General features: G+C 44.0%; 1 protein-coding gene across 1 annotated transcript; it reads right to left on the bottom strand.

Annotated features, from left to right (window-relative positions):
- Positions 1 to 284: 284 nt before the first annotated feature.
- Positions 285 to 16,256, bottom strand: LOC134348750 (protein FAM237A-like). Its single transcript, XM_063052552.1, has 4 exons — positions 16,126 to 16,256; positions 5,229 to 5,627; positions 3,261 to 3,414; positions 285 to 320 (listed from the first exon to the last, which is right to left on the bottom strand). The coding sequence occupies exons 2-4, from the start codon at positions 5,624 to 5,626 to the stop codon at positions 285 to 287; spliced, it is 588 nt and encodes a 195-aa protein (XP_062908622.1). The 5' UTR covers position 5,627; positions 16,126 to 16,256.
- Between the last annotated feature and the right edge of the window lie 4,049 nt (positions 16,257 to 20,305).

The raw sequence follows: 20,305 nt of genomic DNA, 5'->3' as shown, positions 1-20,305 counted from the left end.
ATCTTTGCTATAGCATCGCAGCCAGACAAAGTTTTATGCGACTGTAACATGATGTCCCAAATCCTGTACTATATTCAACAGCCAATGAAGGCAAACATACCATGCAAATTCATCTTGCTGTCTACCTGTGTTATCACATTTGGGGAACTATGTACTTGTTCGACATCACATGGAATATAGCAGCCTGCTTAATAAGCACCCCATTCACTCACTCCACCATCAACATACAGTACCAGCAATTTGTACCACCTATAGGATACACCACAACAACTCACCAAGACTCCTTAGACAATGCCTTTCAAATTCATGATCTCTACCAGCTGAAGAACAAGCACAGCAAAAGCATAGGAACACACCACCTGGAAGTTTCCCTCCAAGCCACATACCCATCCTTAGGTCTTTGCACACCAACACTCTCTTACAACACTCCTCAGGGTCTTACTATTCACTGTGTACGCCCTGGACTGGTTTAATTTCCCAAAATGTATCACTTCACAGGTCCCTGTTAAATTCCATCTGTAATTCCTTTGTCTATTTTCCTAGTTGATCAAAGATTAAGGGTAACTGGGACCTCATTATTGAGGATGTTGGCCTGGGAGGGGACTCTCGTGGTTGTTCAGTTATCCTTCCAGTGAACATGGAGGATTTTGCAGAAATAACATTGGTATTCCTCAGGGCTGGAAGGTCTGCTATAGGTAGCTCAGATCTCAGGAGGGCAGAGATCACTGCTGCCAGGTAGACCATAACTTTTGTACCAACATATCAATGTAGCTACAAAGAAGGCAAGGCAGCATTAGGAGTTTGAGGAAATTTCTACAGATGTACTGTGGAGAGCATTCTAGCTAGCTGCATCACTGTCTGGTATGGTGGGGGAGGGAAGCTACTGCACAGGATTGAAAGAGGTTGCAGAAACTTGCAAATTTAGTCAGATCCATCGTGAGCACTAGCCTCCATAGCACCCAGGACATCTTCAAGGAGCAATGCCTCAAAAAGTTGGCATCCAATATTAAGGACTCCACCAGCCAGGAAGTGTCATCTTCTCATTGCTACCATCATGGAGGTGGTACAGGAGCCTGAAGGCACACACTTAATGATTCAGGAACAGCTTCTTCCTTACTACCATCTGATTTCTGGATGGACATTGAACCTATGAATGCCATCTCACCACATTTTTATTTCTATTTTTGGACTACTTAATTTAATTATTATATTTTATATCACACACACACACACTTTAATTCATGTTTTTTCACTATTATTATGCATTGCAATTCGCTGATGCCACAAAGACAATAAATTTCACAACATATGCTGGTAATATTAAACCTGGTCCTGATTCTGAGATTTCCAAATACCTTTTTCTTTGATTGGCCAAAGGTACTGCTGTATTGAAGGCAGCAATGAATTTTGTCATCAGTGTCTGCCTTCATTGAGAGGTAGTGCCAGAGGCTTGAAAAATGATACATGTTTTCCAGAATCGTGTAAGATCCTTTATTGTTAGTGGGCAATGTGGTGTATCAAAACAGATTGGTAGAAGATCTTGGTTTTGAAGAGGTTTGAGCACAAGGCCCATTGTAGCCCTGCGTAGCTAGAAATATTACCAATCAGAAGAGACATTGAACTCCGCTCCATGGTTGACAAAACAGCATAGATTTTCTTCCAGTGGTTTAATCTCCTCCCATGACCCAATGATGTGCTGTCAGGTCATCTCACCACTGTAGGTTACCCATATTGTAGGTAAGTAGCAAACGATCCAAAGAGGAGTTGATGGGTATGTGTGTGTTGTGGATAGAGAGAGAGAGGGAGGGAGGGACAGGGAAATAGAAGGGGGAGAGGGAGAGAGACTGACTTACAGAGTGCAACCTGTCTGCTAGGAGCAAGCATGGAATGGATAGGCTGAATAGCTTCCTTCAGTACCATGGTAAAGGATCATCTGTCTAATCCCAATGACCTTGTAGTAAAGTTATGGAATTCTTGCAGCGAGAGTTACAACTGTAGGGACTAGAATTAGAATTATCCCTGATATTTAAGTCCTTAGGTAAAAGACAAGGATGTTGACAAATTTAGAGTATTGTAATCACTTTGCAATCAACCTTATTTGGAATATTTACCAAGATTCTGGCAATAAATTTCTAAAACACTGACCAAAGGGTTTTATTTCTACAACTTTGCTGGGGTGTAAAATTTTCTAGTGAATATGGACTGTGTTTGGATGGAAATAGTACCAAGAGAGCTTTTACATCTCCCCAGTAATGCCACTGATGTCACATTATATGTGAAACCCAAGGTAAAGGGTATATACTATCCTATCATAAAGTGCATATACCATCTACTATTATTACTAGTTGATGACATCCAATCACCTCATCTGCTAATTAATGGCTCATTAATTTTGCAGGAATTAGTTTTTTTTTGCTATTCATTCAAGAATTATAGACTTCTCAGGCTGAGCTGTCATTTAATTATCCAGTCCTAACTGCCCTTAGTGGTGATGATGAGCTGCCTTTTTGAATCACTGCATTCCTTAAGGTATGGTTGTACCAATAATGCTGTTAGGGAGGGAGATTCTGGATCTTGTGCCAGCAACAGTGAAGGAATGGATTATATTTCCAAATCAGGATGGTTTGTGACTTGGAGGGGAACTTCAAGGTAATGGTGTTCCCGTGCTTTTCCTGCTTTCATCCCTCTGGTAAAGATGATGGGTTTGCAAATTTGCAAATTTTCCACCCAGAAGGAATGATCTGGCAGAGTAAATCACTGAAGCAAAATCATTGATATTTAAAAGGCACTTGGTCAAGTACATCCAAAGGCTTAGAGGGAAATGGGCCAAACACAGGCATGGTCAGCATGAAATAGTTTAGCCAAAAGGCCTGTTTCTGTGCTGTATGGCTCTATAACTTTGGCAAGTGATGACACTGAAACTATTTTAATTCTGCTTCAAAGACACTCCTATTAGATGACCCAAAATAAGTAGATGAGTTTCCTTTCAAGATTTCCATCCCTCTCCTTCCTTAAACTGATAGCAGCCATAGACAATTAAATTTAATTAAGCACTTAAATGCAACACTGTTTAAATTTATTTGGATACACAGTAAATTACTTTCACATTACAGCACAAGGACCCTTCCCACTCCGCTGAACCAGAAAACTAAATGAAAAGCTGTTGAAATTTATGGAGGTAACATTGCCATTTCAACACAGGGATTTCAGATATGTTTATTAGTGAAAAACAAGCCACAAAAAGACACTACAGCACGTACATTGATATAGTTGAGGCCTTTTTCAGCCCCGTATTTTTTGCTATCCAGTTTTGCATGATGCTGGAACCACTCCTGTACACTTAGATCCCAACCCAGTCTTGAACAAAGTCTTTTACTCTGGGATTGATCATGCTTTGATCCTCTACGAAGGTCCCTGAGGAGAAAGCAAAAATCCCAGTGTTATTACCACATTTACAAAGACCGGATCTATGCTTATCACAACACAAGAGACCATTTGGCCTATTGTATACTTGCCAGATCTTAGGGGAGCCATCCCATTAGCTCCACTGCCCCCTCAATTTCCTTGTAGTACTGCAACGTATTCTTTCTGAAATGTCCATCAACTTCCCTTTGGCTCTTTTTGTCATTAATCTATCTAAAAGGGTCATTTACAGCAGATAATAGTTTTTTTAAATAAAAGGTTGCCAAGGTAAATGATCAAGTATCTCTCCCCCCACCCCCGCCGCCCCATGGAGTGCCATGAATCTTTGAAATGCAAAAGTGAAAGCCAAGTCTGAATATATAGAGTCTTAGAACAATAGAGTGGGAATACAACCCCTTGGCCCATCGAGTCCATACTGACCAGGTGCCCACCCAGCTGATCCCAATTTCTTGCCTTCGGCCCATAGTCCTCTAAGCTCCACCGTTACTTTATTTATGCTAGCACTTCTTAAATGATACCATTGTACCTGCCTCAACCACTTATTCTGGCAGCTCGTTCCATATACTCAACACCCTCTGCATGAAAATGTTACCCCTCAGATCCATTTTAAATCTCTCTCACCCAGAATCTATACTGCCTGGTCTTGGACTCCCCTAAGACATAGGAGAAGAATAAGGTGCTTTGGCCCAATGTGTCTCTTCTACCATTCCATCACGGCTGATAATAAATCCTCTCAACCCTATAACCTTGTCCCCATAACCTTTGACATGCTTAGTAATCAACCTATCAACCTCAACTTCAAATATACCCAATGACTTGGCCTCCACAGCCATCTATGGCAATGAATTCTACAGATTCACCACCCTCTGGCTAAAGAAATTCCTCATCATCTCTGTTCTATTCTGAGGCTGTGGCCTCTGGTCCTAGACTCTCTTACTATTGGAAATGTCCTCTCCATGTGCACTCTATCAATAATCAGCAGGTTTCAATAAGTCACCAGGTGTTAAAGCCAGGCTTCTGAACTTATAATGTATTATGCATGAAGGGAATACAGGAATACATGCAAGTCTTTCAGTCCTTCATCTTTTTGTATCATAATCAGGTTGTGGCTGATCTGTAATGTAGCCTGCTTAGTTCTAATTCCCTTAACGCCTTTTCCAGACATAACCTGGTTTGATTTATTTTCCAATAAACTCAAGCTATGTTGATAGAGTTATACAATCAGCCTAAAAATTGTAAGCCTACATTTTGTTAACAATAGGATTATCCCTCACTGACAGGTGCTTCCCATCTCCTGATTTGCTGTATTGTCTGGAATTAGAGGTCCCAAGATTTTAGCTCCTCTTAGGGATTATGCCTGGGATTTGCCTAGTTAAATAATAACATTACAGTGGGTGGGAGAACGCAAGCCAAATACTCATGGTCAATTCCCATTTTGCTCTCCATTTGATTGTGTCTCAAATGGCAGTAATCTCGTGTAGCAAGAGACAATTCATGTCATTGGATTGATAACTATTATAGAGCCATAGAGAACAGCAACACAGAAACAAGTCCTTTGGCCGTCTCTGGTGCTGTGAGGCAGACGCTGTGTCGCCCTATATTCTTTGCACTCATGTTGTAATGCTTCCTGATAAGTATTACGCTAGAGACGCTATACTGTGTTGTAGTTTTAGGATTATCTACCAGGATAATCATTTGGAAAATGGCAGTGGGCAGCAGAAGTGTTCCTCATCAAAGGCCACATCTAGGAACTGTGGGGTTGGACACCGGGAGTGGGGAGGTGGTGGTGAAAACAAGAGACATACTGTCTGAGATCAGAGTGTGCTGTCACTAGTTCCTTCTCATCTTCAATGAAACGCCTTCGTCCCAGCCCATGGGTCCGAGAAATCATACAGTCCACATAGATGTCCCAGAAGAGCTGTGCCAGGACCCAAAAGAGACTGCTGTGCTTGGACTCTTCTGATGACTTAAGGTAGATCATGAAGTCCCAGAAGCCGCTGACAGTGTCCGCTATGCGGGGTTTCCGCATTTCAAGAAGAAGCGTGGAGGAGGATTCCCAACACTGAGGGTCTGTCCGACCCAGAGTCAAAGGATCGATCTGTTCATGGCACGAGTGCAGGGGCGGGAGCAGCAGGCCCACGAAAAACAGTATCAAGCCCATTGGTCTATTGTTCCAGAACAGCCTCCTCCTGCTGGTACTCATTCTGTAAAGCAAACAGGGATACAAGGGTTTAATCAAAGGGAGGCTAGCGCATATGTTTCTGAATGGTTGGTGGTAGCTGTTAGTTTGTTATTGACACATATTGAGATACAATGAAAGCTTTCGTTAGCGTGCTATCCAGACAGATCATTTCATACACAATGCAAAACGAAGTGTTTGAGTTAAAGGGAAGGTGCAACAGCCATGAAGAGGAAGACTGAGTGATCAAAAGTTCATCATTATCATACACAGGGTCTGTTCAGGAGTCTTGTAGCAGTGTGATAGAAGCTGTCCTTGAGCCTAATGGTGTGTCTTCTTGGAAGAAGACACAGAAGCTTGAGAACATACACAAGCAGAGTTCCCAGGCTCAAGGACAGTTCCTACCCTGCTGTTATGATACTTTTCAATGGAGTTCTTGTACAATAAAGATCTCTTGATCTCTCAATCTACAGTCTTCCTACCAGCAATTACACCTCTTATTTGCCTGAGAATGTAGCCCCATTATACACCTTACCCCTTTTATAATAGGATAGCATAACTAATGAATGACTTTACTCTCTGAAATTATTGCTTATCCTCTACTATCCTCCAATTCTAGCTTTGTCTGAACTCCAATTTGTCTCACCATTGTTGACCTTTCCTTCAAATGCCGAGGGCCTAAGTCATGGAAAGTCCATCTCTACGTCTCTTTATATCCCTCTCCCCTTGCGTCACTCCAAAACATCAAGTTAGCATTGTTTAATAATGCTCCTGCCAAGTGCCTCAAGAGATGTACAAAGGCTGTTGTAAATCTAGTCAAGAAGAAAAGAAGAGCTTATGAAAGGTACAAAAAACTAGGTAATGATAGAGATCTAGAAGATTATAAGGCTAGCAGGAAGGAGCTTAAGAATGAAATTAGGAGAGCCAGAAGGGGCCATGAGAAGGCCTTGGCAGACAGGATTAAGGAAAACCCCAAGGCATTCTACAAGTATGTGAAGAGCAAGAGGATAAAACATGAGAGAATAGGACCAATCAAGTGTGACAGTGGAAAAGTGTGTATGGAACCAAAAGAGATAGCAGAGGAACTTAATGAATACTTTGCTTCAGTATTCATTACAGGAAAGGTCTTGCAATTGTAGGGATGACTTACAGTGGACTGGAAAGCTTGAGCATGTAAATATTAAGGAAGAGGGTGTGCTGGAGCTTTTGGAAAGAATCAAGTTGGATAAGTCACCAGGAGTGGACGAGATGTGGAAGGCAAGGGAGGAGATTGCTGAGCCTCTGGCGATGATCTTTGCATCATCAATGGGGACAGGAGAGTTTCTGGAGGATTGGAGAGTTGAGGATGTTGTTCCCTTATTCAAGAAAGGGAGTAGAGATAGCCCAGGAAATTATAGACCAGTGAGTCTTACTTCAGTGGTTGGTAAGTTGATGGAGAAGATCCTGAGAGGCAGGATTTATGAACATTTGGAGAGGCATAATATGATTAGGAATAGTCAGCATGGCTTTGTCAAAGGCAGGTCATGCCTTATGAACCTGATTGAATTTTTTGAGGATGTGACTAAACACATGGATGGAAGTAGACCAGTAGATATAATGTATATGGATTTCAGCAAGGCATTTGACAAGGTACCCCATGCAAGTCTTATTGAGAAAGTAAGGAGGCATGGGATCCAAGGGGACATTGCTTTGTGGATCCAGAACTGGCTTGCCCACAGAAGGCAAAGAGTGGTTGTAGATGGGTCATATTCTGCATGGAGTTCAGTGACCAGTGGTGTGCCTCAGGGATCTGTTCTGGGACCCTTACTCTTCGTGATTTTTATAGATGATCTGGATGAGGAAGTGGAGGGATGGGTTTTAGTAAATTTGCTGATGACATAAAGGTTGGAGGTGTTGTGTATAGTGTGGAGAGCTGTCAGAGTTTACAGTAGGACATTGATAGAATGCAAAACTAGGCTGAGAAGTAGCAGGTGGAGTTCAACCCAGATGAGTGTGAGGTGGTTCATTTTGGTAGGTCAAATTATGATGGTAGAATATAGTATTAATGGTAAGACTCTTGGCAGTGTGGAGGATCAAAGGGATGTTGGGGTCTAAGCCCATTGGACACTCAAAGCTGCTGCACAGGTTGACTCTGTAGTTACGAAAGCATACGGTGCATTGGCTTTCATCAATCGTGGGATTGAGTTTAAGAGCTGAGAGGTAATGTTGCAGCTATATAGGACCCTGGTCAGACCCCACTTGGAGTCAGTTCGGGTCACCTCACTACAGGAAGGATGTAGAAACTATAGAAAGGGTGCAGAGGAGATTCACAGGGATGTTGCCTGAATTGGGGAGTGTGCCTTATGAGAATAGGTTGAGTGAACTCGACTTTTTCTCTTTGGAGCGACAGAGGATGAGAGGTGACTTAGTTCCCAGGTCTATAATCTTATTTGGATAACTTTCCAAATGAGTTGTAGCTTCAAACAATTTTTGCTTGGTAATCTTCAATTCCTCTTCATGTGTAATAACTTGAGTTTCCAGGTCTTTAAGTTTTCCCAGAAATGACTTCATTTCATAACTATTCTTTTCCAGTTGGTCTTTAATTGACCTATTCTGATCTTTAATTGAATTCAGTGTCCGAACCATATCTTCAGCCCATGGTGGCATTTCATTAGATCTTTCCTTTTGCATCTTTCCTTTCCCATTACCTTTGTCCCTAGGTTCAGACAAGTTCTTCCCACTCCTCGTAGACATAGACATACTGTTCCCCCTCAAGAATCAGCAGATAAAAATTTTAAATTCGAAGTTTAAACTAGGGGGAGAGGAACAAAACTAAGAGCAGCACAAAACTGCTGCTACTCCATTTACAGACAGGCCCAGTCTCGATGAGAGGTGACTTGATAGAGGTGTACAAGACAATGAGAGGCATTGATTGTGTGGCTAGTCAGAGGCTTTTCCCCAGGGCTGTGATGGCTAGCACGAGAGGGCACAGTTTTAAGGTGCTTGGAAGTAAGTACAGAGGAGACATCACGGGTAAGTCATTTTTTAAAATCTTTTTTTTAATGCAGAGAGTGGTGAGTGCGTGGAATGGGCTGCTGGTGACGGTAGTGGAGGCGGATACAATAGGGCATTTTAAAAGACTCCTGGACAGGTACATGGAGCTTAGAAAAATAGAGGGCTATGGGTAACCCCAGGTAATTTCTAAGGTAAGGACATGTTCAACACAGCTCTGTGGGCTGAAGGGCCTGTATTGTGCTGTAGGTTTTCTATCTTTCTAGGTATTGATATTGCTCCTTTGCCAGAGGGAAACAAGTCACTGTTGTCCAAATAAATTGGTGTATGGAGGATTGCTATTTCTCTTGGCAGGCTACATGACCATAGTCTTTTATTTAAACACTAACAATAAAGCTGTCGTTCATGAAAACAGTCACAAAAGACATAGACTCATCTGCAAGCTGTAAAGGATTGAAGCTAAAGTGGAGACATTATTCAGTATCACTTAGAATTCTCTGCACAGCTTTCTGCAGCACCACATCTCAGTATGAGACTTAGCTGCATTTTTCTGTTATAACCTAATAAAAAAAAGGTTACCATTTGCCCTCATCAATACTCCCCTAGCTCGTTTTCCTCTTTCACCATTTTGCGAGCCTCAGCTTGGGGTACAGAACACCAAAGTTCAGGAACAACATGGTTGGGCTTATGGCCAGGGATGGGGTGCAGAGTGGTTGCATTTTCCTGTTCCCTTTAAACCTACAAGCTTCAGTGCAAGTTTATTATACTACCTGTCAGATGTATAAAAAGTGAAAATGTATTTGAGGGTTAATGAGAAAAGCATCAAATAGTCCAGAAAGCTTGCCAGTCTGGCACCAGCAAAGTGCCAAGACCGCTGGATTTTTAGCTATTGGGTATTATCTGTAAGTGAGCATCTGCACACTCCTAAGGTAGGGATTTACAATGATGTACTGTACAACTTCATGGTTAGAAAATAAAGAAACCACTCTTCATTACAGTCCTAAAAAACCTGTGTAAAATCCCAGCTCTGTGCCACAAACAAAATGCTTGAGGAACTCATCAAGTCTCAACCCAAAATGCCGAATGTCCATTTCCCTCTACAGATGCTACCCAGCCCACTGAGTTCTTCCAGCATTCTGTTTGTTGTTCTAGATTCCAGTACTTGCAGTCTCTTGTGCCTCCTGGATTTATGTCCTGCAGTTCTGAACTCCTGTTACCTACCTCATCAACCTCTGTTAGTATCCTGTCTGTGCCAGTGAAATTGCTTCTTACACTGTTAAACTCCACTAGCTACAAGCCAAAAATCCTCAACCACACCTCACTGGAAATCACCTTCATCGCAGAAATCAACCTTAAGAATCTACATTATACTAAGCTGCCTGAACTGCTGATATATCTTTCTTCAGTTGTCCTACTATTGTCCTTCAGTTGTGCTGTTACCCTCACCCATGGGGTGTTATTTTATTTAATAGAGCAAATAGGTTTTACAAAAAGCAGCATTGCCAGTGGTAGTGTAGCACTCCCTTGGCACAATACTGAATCCCATGGGACACACGTTTCCATTTCTGGAGTAGAGTTTAAACCTAATTCAAGGATGCAAAAATTTCTTCTGAGTGAGCTGCAGTTGTCTTGCTTCAGAGAGTCGTGAATCAGCCATGGTGATAAATATACATGATAATAAGTGGGCCGTTGACGCAATTCATCCCTCCCTTGGCCATCAGCCACTTACAAGCTCCAAATCAATGACAAACCCATATTTGTAACTGACAGCTTCTCCCGCCATTGCTTAAGGAAAATGGATGATTAGTGCAGGTATTTACTCTTCCTCTCATCACAACCACTCTACCAACAGTTGTAACCTTTCTAACACTGAACGACTTGCTCAGTCGTCCATAGGCTCTGCTCTATCACAGACTTTTCCTAGTTCCTTCTGGATCAGTAGCGGCTGGGGAAGGCATGCTCAGTTTGATGAAAGACATGTTTAAACATCACACATCTCAGAATATACAACCCTTCAAGTGCATTGGGCAAGATCACAGGATCTGGTGCTGAAAGTTGTAGTCAGAATGGTTATCATTATCCAGATTTAACCCTAGGTGTAAAAGTAAGATCATGTTGAGGACAAGAGTAACCATTCCCACTGTGCAATGTCTCTAACCCAGACACCAGGGCAGACCATCACTTTCCATCTTGTCGACCCTTGTCAACTAGCCCTGTCAACCCTGCAAAGTCCTCCTTACTAACATTTGGGGATTTGTGCGAAAGCTGGGAGAGCTGACTCACAGACTAGTCAAGCAAGAGCTTGACGTAGTTGTACTGACAGAATCATACCTTACAGTTACCATTCCGGACTCCACCTTCACCATTTCTGAGTATGCACTGTCTCACTGGCAAGTCAGCTCCTACTGGACATAGCTACTAGACTGGGACTACAGCAGGTGAAGGAGGCAACAAGAGGGAAAACACACTTGACCCCATTCTCACCAACCTGCCTGCCGCAGGAACATCTGTCCATGACAGCATTTGTAGAAGTGACCACCACACAATAGTTGTGGAGACTAAATCCCATCTCCACATTGAAGAAATCCTCCACCACATTGTGTGGCACTACCACTGTGCTAAATGGAATGGAGTTTGAACAGATCTAGCAGCCCAAGACTGGGCATCTATGAGGCACTGTGGACCATCAGCAGCAGCAGAATTGTACTCAACTACAACCTGTAACCTCATGGCATGGCATATTCCCCCCCCCCAACATTACCACCAGGCCAGGGGATCAACACTGGTTCAATGAAGAGTGCAGGAGGGCATAACAAGAACAACACCAGGCATACCTCAATATGAAGTACACCCTGGTGAAGCCAAACTACAGGACTACTTGTATGCCAACCACCATAAGCAGCAAGTAATAGACAGAGTTGACAGCGGTAGCCGGAGCGCACCCAGCACATCTTTAAGAAAAAAGCCGAAATAAACAAGCTCATTAATTAGGTGCCGCCCGGCATGTAAATGTTGGCCCAGATCAGAGGCGATTGCCGATTTCACTTGCTCTACGCGACGTTCATTCCTCTTTCCAGGGCGCTGGAGTCTTTAGCTGTTCCATTGTTTGGTCAATTTAAACGCCAGCCCAGTCAGGCTGAAAAGACATGGCTGTCAGGATCGAGGTGACATGTTGAATCTACACAAACTTCTAATAAAGTATAGTCACTGCCGTGCTTTCTTTGTAATGACAGTCACGTGCTGGTCCCAGGACAGATCCTCTGACATTTTTCAGAGACAGAAATGTCGACCCTTAACGCCGAAGAATTTAAAGTTATTGACCCTCTCCACCTCAGTTCCTCTAATGAAGACCGGCTTCTGGGTGGCACCTAATTAATTAGCTTGTTTATTTTGGCTTTTTTCTTAAAGGTGTGCTGGGTGCGCTCCGGCTACCACTGCACCCCTGCACGCTTCGCAGCCCAGTATCGGTCCGCGGCCCGGAGGTTGGGGACCACTGTTCTGTACCATTCGTGACTGCTCAGATAGTGAAGCAGTTCATACCCAAATTCAGCAGGACCTGGACAATATCCAGGCTTGGGAATGACAAGTGGCAAGTAACATGCGAGCCATGCAAGTACCAAGCAATGACCAACTCCAACAAGAGAGGCTCTAACCATTGTCCCATGTCACTCAGTGGCATCACCATCACTGAATCCCCTACCATCAACACCCTGGAGATTACCATTGACAGGGAATTGAGCTGGTCTAGCCATATAAACACCATGGCTACCAGAGCAGGTCAAAGGCTAGGAACCTGCACCGTGTAGCCCACCTCCTGACTTCCCAAAGCCTGTCCACCATTTACAAGGCTCGGGTCAGGCGTGTGATGGAATACCTGCCATTTGCCTGGATGAGTGCAGCTCCATCAACACTCAGGAAGCTTGACACCATCCAGTACAAGACAGTGCACTTGACTGGTACCCCTTCCACAAGCATCCAATCCCTCCACCATTGACAAATAGTTGCAGCAGTGTGTACTACCTACAAGATGCACTGCAACAACACACCGAAGTTCCTAAGGCAGGACCTTCCAGATCCATGGCCACTAATATCGAGAAGGACAAGAACAGCAGCACCTGGAAATTTCCGTCCATGTTACTTATCATCCTGACTTGGAAACATATCATCGTTCCTTCATTGTCACTGGTCAAAATCATGGAATTCCCTCCCTAACAGCACTGCGGGTGTACCTACACCTCAGAAACTGTAGCGGTTCAAGAAGGCAGCTCATCACCACCTTCTCAAGGGCAACTAGGGATGGGCAATAAATACTGGCTTAGTTGGCTCAAATGAATAAAATAAATCTTATAGTTTTCCCAAACTCCCAAGGCTCTAATGGATGCCTACAGACGAAGTCAAACTGAGCATTGTTGAATAGGTTGATAATCGTTGAAACTCATCAGCTAATCCACACTCAGCAAATGATAATGACCAGGTGGATGGGCTGACACTTTGCTGAGGTGGATTTGTTCTGCTCTTAATAAACAGACCATAGCTGGGCTGTTGTCAGTGGATGTCAACACAACAACTTAAAGCACAGGTAGTTCTGGAAAGAAGGTCTTTAGCATCACAGGTCCATAACCTTCGCTGCATTTCATTACCTCAGCCAAGGCTTGGATCGAACTGAGGACCTTGGGAGGAAACCAAGATTAATCACCCATTAGGCATTCCTGCCATGAAATGGTTAGGCTTACTTTTTACAATCACACACTCAGATGGCAGCGTGGCACAGTAGGTCAAGCTGCTGCCTCACAGCTCTGGTGACGCGGGTTCAATCCTGACCTTGGATGCTGCTGGTGTGGAGTCTGCATGTTTTCCCTGTGTGACTGCATGGGTTTCCCTCGAGTGCTCCAGTTTCATCCCACATCCCAAAGGTATGCAGGCAGGGCCATTAATTGGCCACTGTGAGTTGATCCTCTTGCATGGGTGGCAGAAAAATAACATCCAACTGCAATGGAAAGAGCCTACCTTTACCTCTCACAATTTTGTGTACAATCAAATCTCCTCTCATTCTCCTGTGCTCCAGGGAATAAAATCCTAACTTTTCAAGCCCCAGCGACATCCTTGTAAATTTTCTCTGAGTAGTTGTTGACACTGTTGGTTAATCCACACTCAGCAAATGATAATGACCGGATAGACGGGCATCTTATTGATCCAAATCTTATTGATATACAATTTTTCAATGTTTTGCGTCATGTTTTCAGTATTTCTAACACTCAGACCAGTTCCAAATGCAGACAATGCTTACAGCACTGGGCCATGCAAGCATCCTTCCAACATCTTGAACACTACGGTCAGAACAGAATCCCTGCACTGTGTTCTAGTTTCCATAATGAAGAGCAGACACAATACTGTTCCTCACTAGCTTGAATGAATGTATCTCTGGCATTTCTCAGAACTGCTTAAAATAAGGCAGACCATTGCTATCTATCACCTTAACCATTTTCCCTGCACCAGTAGACGCTGTTGCGGTGTGTGTACTATTTACAAGACTTCTTTACCTGCATCATCAAAATCTGAGGCCGCTGGTATTTAGTAAAATAGGGATCAGTTGCTTAAACGGGAGCTACAGTGGTAGCAGAGAAGTATAAGTAAATTGATAGTTACTCATAGAAATGACAATACATATACAACAGCTATATTCAGCCTTCACTGTCTTGTGTCGGAAGAGACAAAATATAGTGCCATTATTTGTGTTTATGACATTTCATTTCAAAGCACTACTTTAAGTGTTTACAATTAAAGTGAGACTTTGTCAATGCGTGTGAACAAATAAGATCACATCTCTTGCTCGTTCAATACATCAAAGCCATTCAGGTTTACTCTTCCAGCCACTTGTTCCACAGTACCACATGTCTACGGTTGCCTTTTTCTTCAGTAAGAGGATAAAAGATATCACATACCAGTTTCTCTTGTCAAGTGAGAACACCATTTACCAACATAAACCAACAACACCATTAGTAACACTATTAGTAACATCAGGACTGTTTAATAAAGAAAAGGGCTCAAATAGCACACGCTATAAACAAATCTCAGATCAAATAGATTCATACAGCATAGAAACAGGCCTTTCAGCCCAGCAAATCTATGCCAACCATTAAACACCCATTTATACTAATCCTATTTTATTCTCCCTACCTTCCCACCAACTCCCCCCAGATTCTACTGCTCACCTAACACTAGGGACAGTTTACAGTGGCCAGTTAATCCACCAACCCACACATCTTTGGGATGCGGGAGGAAACTAGAGCATCCAGAGGTCACACATGTGAGAGAATGTGCAAACACCACACAGACAGCACATGAAGTCAGGTTCTAAACGGGGTCATTGGAGCTATGGATCTACCTGCTGCACCACTGCCCTCATGTACAAGAAAAGAAATTCTGATCAAGTATTGGAAGAGATGAGACCATAGGTGGAATGTCATGGAGCAGTATAAATGGGAGGGATAGAGGGAGAAAGATGGGAAGGATTCATGGGTTATAAAAGAGACTGCAGATGCTGTAATCTGCAGCATAGAAAAAAAACCTGCTGGAGGAGCTCAGGTCAGGCAGCATCCATGGTGGGAAAGGGGCAGTCCATATTTTGCACTGAGATCCTTCATCAGAGCTGAAAGGGTAGAGGGGAGACAACCAGTGTAAAGAGGTTCAAGAGTTAGCAGGTTGGTTGGAAAGCCAAAGGGAAGGCATGAATGTGGGGATGAAAGAGGGAAAAGGATTAAGAGAAGGAGAAGGGGGAAAGAAGATAGGAAGATGATGAGGAGAGGAGGGAGAGAAAACTTTGCATTGGACTATCCCAAGCCTGGCTGTGAAAGGGAGGGTTGGGCATGGGGTTAGCAACCCCAGCCGGTAAAAACTCAGTACTACAGTAATGCCAACAGAAGCTCTAAAGACCTCATCCCTGGGAGGAGGAGGACACACCAAGAAGATGGGCAAGGGCTGGGAAAACTTGAAGGACTCGCCCAAGGCAAAGGTCCCCAGCGAGATGATGTCAGCAGCCTATGCCCCAGCAGGGGTCAGCAGCCTATGCCCCAGCAGGGGTGAGGGGCTTAAGAAGAAGAACATGAACACGTGGGATTCTGCAGATGCTGGAAAGCCAGAGTAACACACACAAAATGCTGGAGCAACTCAGCAGGTCAGGCAGCAACTATGGAGAGGAATAAACAGCCAACGTTTCTGGCTGAGACCCTTCATCAGGACTGACATAAGAGTAACGCGTTGGGTAAACGGAATGGGAGGAAGAGGACTGATCAAGACCGTTCAATCGGAAAATAGAAGGTCCACAAACAGAATACATTAGCACGACTGCGACCCAATACTGTACTGTTAACACAGGGTGACAATATTCTTTATGGTTTTGTTTCCGAGTGGAACAGAACCCTGTATTTCTATTCACTCACTGAACCCCTGCCCGCGAGATTTATACCCAGCCCGTTTGCTAACTTTTGCAGACGGCTCGCCGCAGATCTGTGGATGCAAAGTGTGGAACTTGCCTTGAAGTTCGCGGGCAGGGGCTCCGCCGTGCTGCAGAGCGGTCGAATCCTTCGTCCGTCAGTCTCTCCCGGGGACTGGATGCCTATTGACCGTCTTGTGGCCCTTTTGAAGCCCCGACACTCACTTTGCCTCATACGTCAGGCTCTTGAGAGAGAGAGAGAGAGAGAGAGAGAGAGAGAGAGAGAGAGAGAGAGAGAGAGAGAGAGAGAGAGAGAGAGAGAGAGAGAGAGAGAGAGAGAGAGAGAGAGAGAGAGAGAGAGAGAGAGAGAGAGAGAGAGAGAGAGAGAGAGAGAGAGAGAGAGAGAGAGAGAGAGAGAGAGAGAGAGAGAGAGAGAGAGAGAGAGAGAGAGAGAGAGAGAGAGAGAGAGAGAGAGAGAGAGAGAGAGAGAGAGAGAGAGAGAGAGAGAGAGAGAGAGAGAGAGAGAGAGAGAGAGAGAGAGAGAGAGAGAGAGAGAGAGAGAGAGAGAGAGAGAGAGAGAGAGAGAGAGAGAGAGAGAGAGAGAGAGAGAGAGAGAGAGAGAGAGAGAGAGAGAGAGAGAGAGAGAGAGAGAGAGAGAGAGAGAGAGAGAGAGAGAGAGAGAGAGAGAGAGAGAGAGAGAGAGAGAGAGAGAGAGAGAGAGAGAGAGAGAGAGAGAGAGAGAGAGAGAGAGAGAGAGAGAGAGAGAGAGAGAGAGAGAGAGAGAGAGAGAGAGAGAGAGAGAGAGAGAGAGAGAGAGAGAGAGAGAGAGAGAGAGGTGTACGAAGGGTGTTTGTAATGGCTGTGATTCAGTCACAGTGCTCTTCCAATCGCGGCACAAACTCGGAGCATTTTCAGTTCTCAGGTCAGAGAGAGGGAGGCAGTGACAAGTTGGTCACTTCACATGCAAATTATAATAACCATTCTGTGTGTGGCTTTCACGCTACACTACCCCTGGGCTTTGTTACACCTTTAGTCTGCTAGAGTACTACTCTGGCAGTTGTGTTGTCTTTACAATCGAGGTGATTTATTTTATAGTCATGGGGTTATATACCCGCGGAAACAGGCCTTTCGGCCCAACTCATTTATGCAAACCAAGATGCCTATCTCAGTTAATTTCATTTGTCCGCGTTTGGCTCATATCTGTCCGACCCGATCCTGATCTAGTATTTGACCACTTACCTCAAACGCCTGCTCTGGCAGCTCCTGATCACCCACTGTGTGAAGAAGTTGCTCTCAGTTCACTTTTAAACGTTTCCCTTTTGGGAAAAAAATACTTATTAGATTTAGCCTATGCCCAAATAAAGCCTAGAGGAGGTTTACGAGAATTATCTCGGAAATGAAAGGGTTAAAGTATGAGAAGCGTTTGAAAGCTCTGGACCTGTACTGGCTGGATTTTAGAAGAACGAGGGGTTCTCATTGAAACTTATCAAATATTGAAAGGCCTGGACAGAGTAGAGGATTTCTACAATAGTGGGACAGTCTTGGACCAGAGGGCACAGCCTTAGAATAGAAGGATGTCCCTTTAAAACAGATGAGGAGGAATTTCTTTATCCTGATGATGGCGAATCTGTGGAATTCATTGCTACAGACAGCTGTAGAGGCCAAGTCATTGGGTATATTTAAAGTGGAAGTTTATAGGTACTTAATTAGTAAGGGCATCAAAGGTTAAAAGGAGAAGGCAAGAGAATAAGATTGTGAGGCTATGATCAAATGGTAGAGTGGATTTGATGGGCTGTGTGGCCCAGTTCTCCTATGTCTCATGGTCTTATTATGGATATACAACAGTCTACAGCTAGAAAACCCTACAGGCAGCTGTCTGGAAATTCTCATATGGAGTGCAGTGCCTGTACCTTGGGAAAGCCCTCAATGGGAGCTAATCCCCAGGGCCAATCTGTCTGTTACCGTTTGCTGAAGGAAAAGTAAATGAAGTCTTCTCTCTTTGAGCTGTGAGTTTGAGTGATTACTCTAAAACAGTGGTGAGAAACAAACCCTGAGATTCAGCAGAAGCCTGCAGGAAGAGTCTGTAATCATGTGAGGCAAGGAGGCTGAAAAATGAATGTTACCCTGGCCTCCATGGCCTCGTATACAATGGTTTTAGCAGAAACATATTGTAGAGCTATAATCTGCTAGAGGTAATTAATGAGTCAAGCTGCATCTGTGGATAAGAAGTGGGGGGTGGAAGAAATTATTGATATTTTGGGTCAAAACTTTGTATCAGGATGTGCTTTGACCTGAACTGGCAACAATTCCTCCCCCCCCCCCACCCCCACCCCCACCCCCACCCCCACCCCCACAAGTGCTGAGCTCCTCCAGCAGATTGTGAGTTGCTCCAGATTCCATCATCTGCAGATTCTTGTGTCTTCAGGATTCCTGAAAGCAGGTCTGCACATAAATAAGAATGGTCATTGTTCAGGACAGTGAGGTGGACAGAAGTTTGGAACATTTCAATGTAGTTGATGCCATTCTGAAAGACATTTCTGCTAGAAAAAGGCACCAATAAAAGTCCCACTGGAAAGTCTGGGTCAAAAATAGACCCATAACTGAGCACAAAATACAGTAGCTCTAGTCTATAGTCAGTATATTGACCTGTACCACTTTTTCTGTCCAAAATCTGAAACTATACCTCCCATGTTGCAAAGGGAGGCAATGGTGACCTAAAAGGACTTCACTGAGATTGACTGAATTCTGTTGGTATTAATAGTTCTGGAACCAGAGCAGGTGGACAGACCTAAAGTACAGATCAGGTGTAATTTAGCTGAAGGTAGCACATATCTGAAGACTCAGTGACCTCCTGCTTCCATGTTACTGTGTGCTCTGATTTTGCAGCATCCTTCAGTCTCACTCCCATCCTACAGGCTGACTCTAAGTTAACTGCATCAGCCGCATGCACATAAGGGGAAAATCAATTACTGACAGGTTAGCTGAAGAAAAATGGAACAGATAGAGGCTCCACAGGTAGAATTTGATTACTTCTGTGCAAGACAAATATGTCTGAGATGTTATGTCCTTCAAGGGTATGTAAGATTTGACATTTTCAGGTCAATTTGCTCCTCTTCTTAAAAGGAAACTCGACACCATGTTTTTTTGAAATGAAGTTCTGAGAAAGTTTCTGGTTTAGTTCTCTGAGCCAGAAACTTGTGACATATTAGGGGGGCTCTAATTTTCTATTTCACAGTGCTTTCAGGCAAATATCCATCCCACATTAAGGAGATACACAGACAGCATGAGTCCTTCAGGAAAAAAAATACCTTTATTTTCTCTCTGTATGACTGAATTGTTAGCATTGCGTATTTAACACGTAGACCTGATGCACTGTAACTGGTATATCATCTCAGTCTGCTCCCACCTCCTTGTTTTTGGTGTTACGAGAATACACATAAAATTAAGATGTTTGCTGGCCTGGGCTAGCATCAGTGGCATCAGCAGTTGGTCTGCCACCTGCCCTCAGGGGAAGGAGAGATAAGGAACAATGGAGCAGCGTCTGGAGATGTGTAATGAAGGGATGTGGGAGAGAGAGCTGTCTGGAGCGGCTCCCCCCTTTGAACCCTGAACTGTTTGAAGTGATGGACAGGCGATACCCCAGCAGGGGGATAAAAAGGGACAGGTTCGCTAAGACAGACACACACGCCACCCGAGGTAACGAGACCCTGGAAGCGGTGCGCTTCTCATGAGTGGGTGAGAAGTACCGGACAACGACAAGGGTGGAAAGGTACGATCAGCGGGAACCCGGTGTGTGTCCGCCCTTGCCTGGGTGCCGGGTTCACTGCAGAGGATCGACCGCATCTGGAGGAGGGGTCACAGTCGGTGACCTCAGGTGACATCACCAAGGACTCGCCCAAAAGCTGTTTGTGAGCAATCTCGCTGGTCTGTGAGTGAAGCCGTTCTGAATGATCAGTTGTTCCTGTTCTCTCTGTCTCTCTTCCCCCACCTTGTCCATCGCCATGGCAACGATTACTGCGAACTGAACTACTAACTGGACTGAACTTTGAGTCATTTTGAAATTGGTCATTTACCCCTAGACAACGATAGAGCTTGATTGATGCTGTTATCTTAATTCTGTGCACATGTGTGGTTATCATTGTTGAATTGTTGCATTTATTATCCTTTCGATTACTGTGTTGCTTGTTTCTTTAATAAAACTTTCTTAGTTCTAGTACTCCAGACTCCAACTGAGTGATCCATTTCTGCTGGTTTGGCAACCCAGTTACGGGGTACGTAAC

Source organism: Mobula hypostoma, chromosome 6 (genome assembly GCF_963921235.1).
Source record: "Mobula hypostoma chromosome 6, sMobHyp1.1, whole genome shotgun sequence".
In the NCBI taxonomy this organism is placed as follows: domain Eukaryota; kingdom Metazoa; phylum Chordata; class Chondrichthyes; order Myliobatiformes; family Myliobatidae; genus Mobula; species Mobula hypostoma.
The sequence above is the reverse complement of the archived record's forward strand: the minus strand, read 5'-3'. Positions and strand labels throughout refer to the sequence as shown.

What these genes read in the sequence shown, in the direction of transcription:
- LOC134348750 (XM_063052552.1), bottom strand. Translation starts at nt 5,626, where the DNA reads ATGAGTACCAGCAGGAGGAGGCTGTTCTGGAACAATAGACCAATGGGC. An exon ending in GCACACTCTGATCTCAGACA is followed by an intron (nt 3,415 to 5,228) that starts GTATGTCTCTTG and finishes CTTTCTCCTCAG; the next exon opens with GGACCTTCGTAGAGGATCAA. An exon ending in AAGGCCTCAACTATATCAAT is followed by an intron (nt 321 to 3,260) that starts GTACGTGCTGTA and finishes CTTGTTCTTCAG; the next exon opens with CTGGTAGAGATCATGAATTT.